The sequence below is a fragment of the Drosophila suzukii genome, chromosome X (assembly GCF_043229965.1).
Source record: "Drosophila suzukii chromosome X, CBGP_Dsuzu_IsoJpt1.0, whole genome shotgun sequence".
In the NCBI taxonomy this organism is placed as follows: Eukaryota; Metazoa; Arthropoda; class Insecta; order Diptera; family Drosophilidae; genus Drosophila; species Drosophila suzukii.
In genome coordinates this window covers 25,746,235-25,754,572 of record NC_092084.1, presented here as the reverse complement: position 1 = coordinate 25,754,572, position 8,338 = coordinate 25,746,235, and the positions used below count along the sequence as shown (strand labels likewise).

The following is an 8,338-nucleotide window of genomic DNA, read 5'->3' as shown; positions in this document are numbered from 1 at the left end:
CGAACGAGATGATAGAACTGTATATCGACGAAGAAAGCAGGGATCTAATATCCCAGTAGTGCTCAAAGATTGTGTACTTTTGGTGGCATCTGAAGGTCGGATACACCATAGAATCTCGTAATGAATCTGATTTCGGGCCCAGGTATGCAGAACATAGTGACCGTAAACGCATGCCCTTGGAGGTCTCAACGCAAGAAATTTGTAACGGCGCAGGTGGTCACTCGCCCAACGCACCACTCGAGGATCAACGGACAGGAGTCCCTCTGCAGCAACGGGAACACCAACAGCCATCTCAATCGCCCAAGGAATCCATCGACAGATCCAACTCGCAGAACCAGACGATCCACCACAATCGGCTCACGGACTTGGAGGCCAGTCCGCAGGCTTGGTAGATTTTCTGGCAGGACCTGCGCATCAATGCATCGATAGACCCGCAGAGCCAGGAGGATCCTGTAGGACACGGAAAATGTAATTTTATTTTGGTGTAAGAGAACTAGAACATTTTATGTTTTTACACAGCTAGTACATGAAAATATGAATATCTATCTTTGATAGTTTACGAGATATCGGCGTTCATATTTACGATTTATTGAAGTTTGTGGCCGTTGAAATGGGCGTGGTCAACTTTTTTTGGTCAATCGATAGCTATTGATGAGAAAAATACATATCAGTTAAAATTTTTATTCTAGCATCAAAACTGTATGACCCAGTTTTGGGCGGTTTGTGGGCGTTAGAGTGGGCGTGGTACCTTACTGAAACAAACTTTCGCTGCACAAGAAGCTTAGGAGTCTGCATGCCAAATCCCAATAGCCCAGCTCTTATAGTTTCCGAGATCACCGCGTTCATACGGACGGACAGACATACGGACAGACGGATATGGCTAAATCGACTAGGCTAGTGATCCTAATCAAGAAACGGAAACGCTTTCTGTTACCTGTTACATACCTGCGTAAAATTTCGTTTTTTAACGCAAGTCAATGCAAGTCATGTTGTAACGGCGCGAATGGCCCAACGCACCACTTGAGGATCAACAAAGGGCAAGAGCCCCACTGCAGCAACAGGAACAGCCACATTCATCTCAATCGCCCAAGGAACCCATCGACAGATCTAACTCGCAGAACCAGGCGATCAACCACAATTGGCTCACGGAGGCGGAGGCCAGGCCGCAGGCTTGGCAGTTTTCCTGGCAGGACCTACGCATCAATGCATCGATAGACCCGCAGAGCCAGTAGGATCCTGAAAGACACGGAAAATTAAATTTTATTTTGGTGTAAGAGAACTAGAACATTTTATTTTTACATAGCTGGTATATGAAAATGATATGAACTGTTTGGAATATAAGTCTGCAATCCCAAATTTTTTTCAAGTGATGGGTATTGACGAGATTAATGCATTTCAAGTAAAATTTTAAGTCTAGCACTAAAAGTCTAGGAGCCACAGTCTTTCGCAGTTTTTGGGCGTTAGAGTAAGCGTGACACATTGCTGAAATAAACTTACGCTGCGTAATAATCTCTGGAATCTGCATGCCTAATCCCAAATATCTAGCTTTTGTAGTTTCCAAGATCAAAGCGTTCATACGGACGGACATGTCTAGTGATCCTGATTCATGAATCGGAAACGCTTCCTTTTACCTGTTACATACTTTTTGACGAATCCAGTATACCCTTTTACTGTACGATTAACGGGTATAAAAATTTTACACTCACCATGGTTTGATTATTTTCTGAAAACTAAAACTCGCTAAAATATTTCGGTTTTTGTACAAATTATCACAGCGTAAAATTTCGGTTTTTAAGTTAGTGTAAAATGAGCAAGGAAAAATTGATATGAACTGTTGGGAAACCAGCACAAAAATGAAAGCATCAAGTTCGAATGAATGGAAAGTCATGGCACTCTACACAGAATATGTAATCTTTTTTGCACACTACATGTTTCTCCCGAATTCCGCCCGAACAGATTTCCGTGTCTTCCGCATTCATGTCGAATTTTCAACTTACCATATCCTGACTGATTTTCCGAACTTGAAAAAACTTTAACTAAAATCATTTTGGTGTTTGAAAAAATTCCACTACCACTTAATTACTAATAAAACTTTCTAAGCCTTTCACATCAATTTTTCTTACACATCTATAAAAGAAATTGATTTGAACAGCTTGGGGAGTAGAACGGTAAATTAGTAATTTAGTGGAAATTTCTACGCATGCCAAAATGATTTTAGTTAATCTTTCATGAATAAGAAAAATTATTCAGGGTATTCCCTAAACTGTTGAATTGCTGAATTGTTGAAAATTCAACAGAAAATTTCAGCAATTAAGGGAACGACCCTAAAAGATCCCTGTTAAATTTTCAATTTTAAGAAGCCAGCTGTTTGTCAGATTGTTATATTGCCAGGCCGTGTTTACCAAAGATTATGTTTAAAATTACGGAAAATGCCGAGAATAAGCCAAAAAACTAAACTATTAGAACTCCTAACAGGCAGCATCCTATCAGATATCCTTTACTTGCATATTTAATACGATGGCAATTCCTCCATGTTTACAAGTGACCAGGGTTACCCTCTTACTTTTAGTCGAGAACAGCGACAACTCTGATTTTCAGCAATTGAATTGAACTGTTGAATTGCTGAAATTTCTGAAAGCTGACTTTGCATGGAACAGCTGATTAACAGCTGACCAAAATTCAACAATTCAGCAATTCAACAGTTTAGGGAATACCCAGAATGTGAAATGTTTGGAAAGTAGTCCGGAAATGAACCTTCTAGACATGGGCACTCAACTATATTGGATTTGTCAAATCTTTTTCCAATGATTTGGAAAAATTCAGCCGAAATAGGCGAAGTTACAACTGTCAATTAATCACACAGTGCTCGATTTGAAATTAGTATACCGCGATAACATGACCAGAAGTCGGTCCCATATTACTTTGTTTATATTTTCACAAACATTAAAGCATCTAGCCACACGGAACTTAAAATAATTTTTTGTCACAAAGCTTCATGTAATTCGAAATCGCGATGCAGGTTGTGTAACAGCTCTACCATACTACATTACATGAGCGCCAATCTAGCTCCAATCTCAGACACAACCAGCGGCTGTCATTAGTTTTTAGGAAGCTTCACCGAACACTTTTGCCAACTGTTGTGGCAAAGGACAAATGTGAAATTTATCATTGTTATTGGATTCCTGTCGGAAGTGGATTCTATCATGGAGGAGGTTGCCAAACGCTGGCAACTGAAGCTGTAGCGTACTCAGCAGGAAATAACAGGAATCGTCGATGTTCGAACATTTATAAAGTCCTCGGCAATTGCAGAATTTAAATTGCGCATATGTGATTTTTCTTGGTCTACTCAGGTAGTTGTAACTCAAGCTATATCTGTTAACCAACCCGAATACAGGATCCAAACTTCCCAATGGATAATTTCAGAAAACCTGCCTTTAGCTGACCCCCACTTTTTAGTACACAGCGGATCGATTTACCCATCAGCCCAAAGCTTTAATAAAAAAAACAGAGAGGGGAACGAAAAGATTAAGATAAAGGTCGACGAACAGGAGATAGCTAAGACTCTCTGCATTGGATGGAAAATACTTCCTGGTCGCAACCTCAAAACAAATAAGACCAAGTCCGTATCCCTACTTAAAACACAAGAATCGTTTCTTCGGATTGCCTTTGAAATTCTGCGTCAATAAACTTCAAAGATAAACTCCATTTAGATTTGTGTGGGCCGTTTTACATTACATATAGAATTCGTGCGAGAGCACCTTACCAACCCGAATCTTACCTTACCACCAAATATATTTCTCCTAAGCCCAAAACGTTTTAAAGATGTTGCTGGTTGTAGAAGAATTGCAAACCGTCTTTGTCGAGGCTGAGGCAATTTTAAATTCGATACCTCTGACTGCAATATCCGAAGACCCAAATGATGGGGAAGCCATTAGTCCAGCACTTTTTTAATTGGTTCATCGCTACAGGCACCCCCAGATCAAAATGTGACAGTGAAAAAGATGTCCATGCTCACACAATTTCAGAGAATCACCATCCTTGAACAATGAATGTGGAATCTTCATAGTACATGACTGAACTTCAGCTTCGATTAAAATGGTTAAGACCGGTAGCAGATGTGCAAGTTGGTCAGTTGGTAATACTTCACGAAGACAACTTGAATCCCCAGCATTGCAAGTTAGCCCGTATCGTATCTGCAATCCGTGGCCTCGACAGTCGATTTAAAGACCAATAAGGGAGTTTTCCGGCGTCAATTCACAAGAAGGCGCCATTACCGATGCCCTTACACTATAAATTTAAATTGAAATTGTGCTTCCAACGCGCAGAATATGATTATTGTATGTATATGTTGTATGTATGTTTATAAGTTATTTTATTTAACGCACTGCCAGTCAAGGTTCGATAGGTGAAACGCTCTTATACTAAATTATATCTATTATTATACTAAACACATGATGACAGACATACTAAACACATGAAGACAGTCGAAATAGGCCTTGATGTAGTTTACTACCTCCTTAATTGAAGGCTTCGATAAAAAAGGATGTACTTAGTTCTAGAATAATAAGGAATACATGTTTTACTTTGAGGAATAGAAACACCTTCAGGTTAAACGGGGAATAGCGTAAGCTTTATAGAGCGATTTTGACCAAGAAGGTATTTCGAATTCCTTGGGCTCAAGCTGAACACTTTTCCGCGAGTGTAGCTCTCAGATCCGATTAAGCGAATTGCAGCGCATTAACACAGCGTTGATTAATGCGTGTTCCCTGTCAGTAAACACTTAAATCGTCCTGAAATGAGCCATCAGCTGCAACGAATCAACAAGGACTCCACAAATGGCTCTTGATTATCGAGTGGCCCGCAAGTTGATGCAGCAGTTCCATCCATTAGGTTGCCTCCTTGCTGCCAGCGAGGCTAATCAAAACGTAGCGGATCTGCAGCAATTAAAGTCGCAACATGGCAAAAGGAGACAGTTGCCGTTTTCCATTTGTATTCATGAATATCATCTGAGTATGTGCTGCTCGTCTTTGGCCCCGTTTATTTGGCACATCATCCTCTCCACGCCGCCGTGTTTGCTTTTGTCAACCGCGATGCCAACTTTTTCTGGTATGCAAATGAATGACACGGCGATGACACGGCAAGTTTAGAGACTGGCGCAGACACTATAACTACAGTCATCATAAGAATGCTGTGTATATAGTACATACATTTCCATATACTCGCATATAAAGAAAATCGCCTCCTTCGTCGTCAGAAAGTTGCGAGAGTTGCGCACTTTTGCAGCCATTAACATGGCAGGCATAATGCGGAAATAATAAAGGAGAATTTAAAATGAAATCATATTGGAGTATACAGATAGATAGAAGGTACGAGTCGCACTTTCCCTGTATATATATTCAACTAAATGTACGTATTATGATGAAACCCAGGAAGACCTTATAGCTAATTATCTACGAGTGACATTGTAGACTATCCTAGCTTTGGGCCTATGTGTAATGATTGTTTGTCAACCCGCATACCCTGTAATTTAGCTATTGCCTGGCATGCCCGACCATTCCCCCTAGCTATTTGCCATGAAGAGGCGGAAATAATAAAATGCAAAAATATTATTTTTTAATTAAGTCATAATAGCAATGTCTGCCAGGCAGAACGAGGGCTAATCGAGGGCCCTTCACGCCCTCCATTGCCGAATGCTTTGGGAATGCTAATGACCTATGCGGAAACTCGTTCTTGGAGTGGGAATACGGGGATGTGGGAGGACAGGCAGGACGTGCTCACAGTTTTCGACAACGCGCACGCAGTTTGCATATTTTCACATCATTTTGCATTCCTTCAAGGACGAACTGGAGCTGCTGGTGGGCGTAGGCACCAGGACACCCGGAAAATTGCAGGACCATTACACCAGCAAAGCCAGACGAGATGCCTTCTTCCGCCGTAGCAACTACATATTAGCCGCAGTGGGTCGTTATCTAAACAGTAATTACTTGTATCGGAGGGACTTGACCTCGACCACCGGAAACTTGAGGTCTCTCTGCGGTTCTGTGTCCTTTTTGTGGATATTCGTCACTCGTTTAATCAATCAATTAATCAAAAGTTAGTGAGCGAACGCTGGGGGAAAGCGATTGAAAAGATAAGAGAGCATTTAAGGGGTTTATTGGAAGGAATTAAATTAAATTTTCACGCTAATGAGCACCGCATCTGGCCGGGAATTGGGTGGCGGGTGTGGGTTTTTAGGGTTTGAGTGCTTACGGGGAATGTGGTTGTGGGGCCAAACTGTACGTGTAATTTCTGGAAGTAATTTCGTAATTTGTTCTGGCAGCCAGAAACTAATTTCGTCAGTGGTTTTTGGATTTGCGGCAAGAGTTTTCAAGTTCGACGTGGCGTATAGACTTTTCATCATCATTCCGGCCTATTCATAAATCACGGCCGGACTCGGAGAGCTTCTGCCGTATCTTTCCACCTCATTTGGCCGGGCTCAGGAATTAATCAAACTTGAAAGCTCTTAACACACGGCGGAGCTAATAGGATGTCCTTCAGATGGAGCCTTGTACTCATCGGTAGCATCAAAGAGATGGGAAGCACACATACATAAATAACAGAAGGCAATGTTTATAATGGGATATTGATGGCATCATTGACACAACGGGTCTGCATTTCGGGATCATTTATATGTATTATTTGAACAATTTGGTGCTTCCTCATCTTGCCAAAAGTATATCGCTGGGACCTTACAGTTTCAACTAATAGCTTGAACTTGGAGGTCCTAAATCCATAATGATTAATCTTGTGTGGAGCCACAGAAAACTTAACTTAATGGCATTGCATAGAGTGGTGGGCAATGGCCTAAAAGATGTCGGGAGTGGGTTCGTTGGCTTGGGTGGAGCGCAGTCCCACGGGAAACTTTTGGCGCTGATCGTGTCCAGGACGTAGTGAACGTTGCTCCTTGCGGACACTCCAGTGCAGGCTGTACAACTCGTCATCCTCCGACTCCGCATTGGCCAGCGAAGCTTGAGCCATCTTTGAGGTCGACGGTTTCTCTGCGTCCCGATCCTTCTGGGCCAGCTTTGTCTTGGATATGGAGTCACCCGGACGGGCCTGCAAAGCCGGAGGAGTCTCGGAGAGAGCCCCCAATGAGCTGGCCGAAGTGCTCTGGTCCCAAACCCGGTTCCTGGTAATGATGCTACGCTGGGCCGGCGAAATCCCCAGGCGCGGCATGGTGAGTTCGAGTGGCTTTATCTGAGCCTCCATGCGCATCTTGACCATCTCAAGGATGCTCGGTCCCGATCGACGATGCTCGGAACTGCCAGCAGCGGTCTCCCGTTTGGCCAGGGATTTCAGATTGAAGTCTGACCAGAGGTTCGCATACTTCCCGGAAATGGAATCTTGTTTCTCTCCAGGTTTTGGACCAGGGTCGCCACCCTCCGGATCGTTTGAGGCCTCCTCCGAGTCCAGGAATGCGAAGCGGTCAACGTAAAAGGGCTTCTCCGGCGGTTTTCCCCCACCGGAGGTCATCTGGTACTCGATCATCTGCAGCTTGTACACGTTGAGATGATACCGCATGCTGCGCACCCGGCAGCGCACAAACTCGGCACTCAGATGACCGCCCAGCTGGCTGGCAATCTTCTCCCAGGCGCTGCGCTTCAGATCCGCATCCTTGTGCCCCGGCAGCGAGGTGTTCCACAGGCACGGCTGCTCCTTGTAGAGGTCCACCAGGCGCAGGTTGAACTCCTCCTTCTGGCTGGAGGGCAGTGAGGGCGCGGCGGTACGCAAGGCCAGCAAACGGCGCTGGCGTTCGAGACGTCGTTCCTCCATCATTTTGGGGCTGTCTTTTGGGAACGAAGTGTATGGCAGGGCGTGCCCGGTTGCTTCTGTGGGGAAATTATCGAATCCATCTCAAAATATTAACTTTGAAAGTCTGTCAGCTGTTGTTTTGAGTGCTTGAGAAGTGCAAATTGGCTGTGGAGCGGAGACGCCCCCAGGCAAAGTGGGAGCCTGGGCAGGAATGCGTGCACATGCACACTCGATGCCATCGTTCACATGCTTCAGTGCATCCGCATAATTTGTGCTCCGGGCAGGATGAGCAGGACGAGCCGCTCAAAGACATCAGAATGTGGCAACCGCATAGCTGCCTCGGCAGCCGGGAAGAGCCGGCAGCGAAGGCGGAAGCACATGCGTCTCATGAAAGTTACAACAAAGGACATAGGTCCCGCCCACAAGGACGAGGGGGCGGTTGTGTTTGAAAGCATGCGGCACGTGAGTGACAACAAAGCTCAGTGGCAAGCTTGCCAGTGCGGCCATTTCGTCCCTTTTCTGGTAGAGCTGCCACTGTTTATATGAA

The 8,338-nt window shown here is 44.1% G+C and overlaps 1 protein-coding gene and 1 long non-coding RNA gene across 2 annotated transcripts; both read right to left on the bottom strand.

Moving 5' to 3' along the window:
• Positions 1 to 269: 269 nt before the first annotated feature.
• LOC139353494 (uncharacterized) lies at positions 270 to 1,853 on the bottom strand. Its single transcript, XR_011604798.1, has 3 exons — positions 1,707 to 1,853; positions 946 to 1,236; positions 270 to 450 (listed from the first exon to the last, which is right to left on the bottom strand). It is a non-coding gene; the product is annotated as an uncharacterized lncRNA (long non-coding RNA).
• A 4,278-nt stretch (positions 1,854 to 6,131) lies between these two features.
• Positions 6,132 to 7,867, bottom strand: LOC108004839 (uncharacterized). The gene has a single exon (XM_017067915.3). The coding sequence runs from the start codon at positions 7,813 to 7,815 to the stop codon at positions 6,844 to 6,846; it is 972 nt and encodes a 323-aa protein (XP_016923404.2). The 5' UTR covers positions 7,816 to 7,867; the 3' UTR covers positions 6,132 to 6,843.
• Between the last annotated feature and the right edge of the window lie 471 nt (positions 7,868 to 8,338).

Coding starts and splice junctions, on each gene's coding strand:
- LOC108004839 (XM_017067915.3), bottom strand. CDS start 7,815: ATGATGGAGGAACGACGTCTCGAACGCCAGCGCCGTTTGCTGGCCTTG.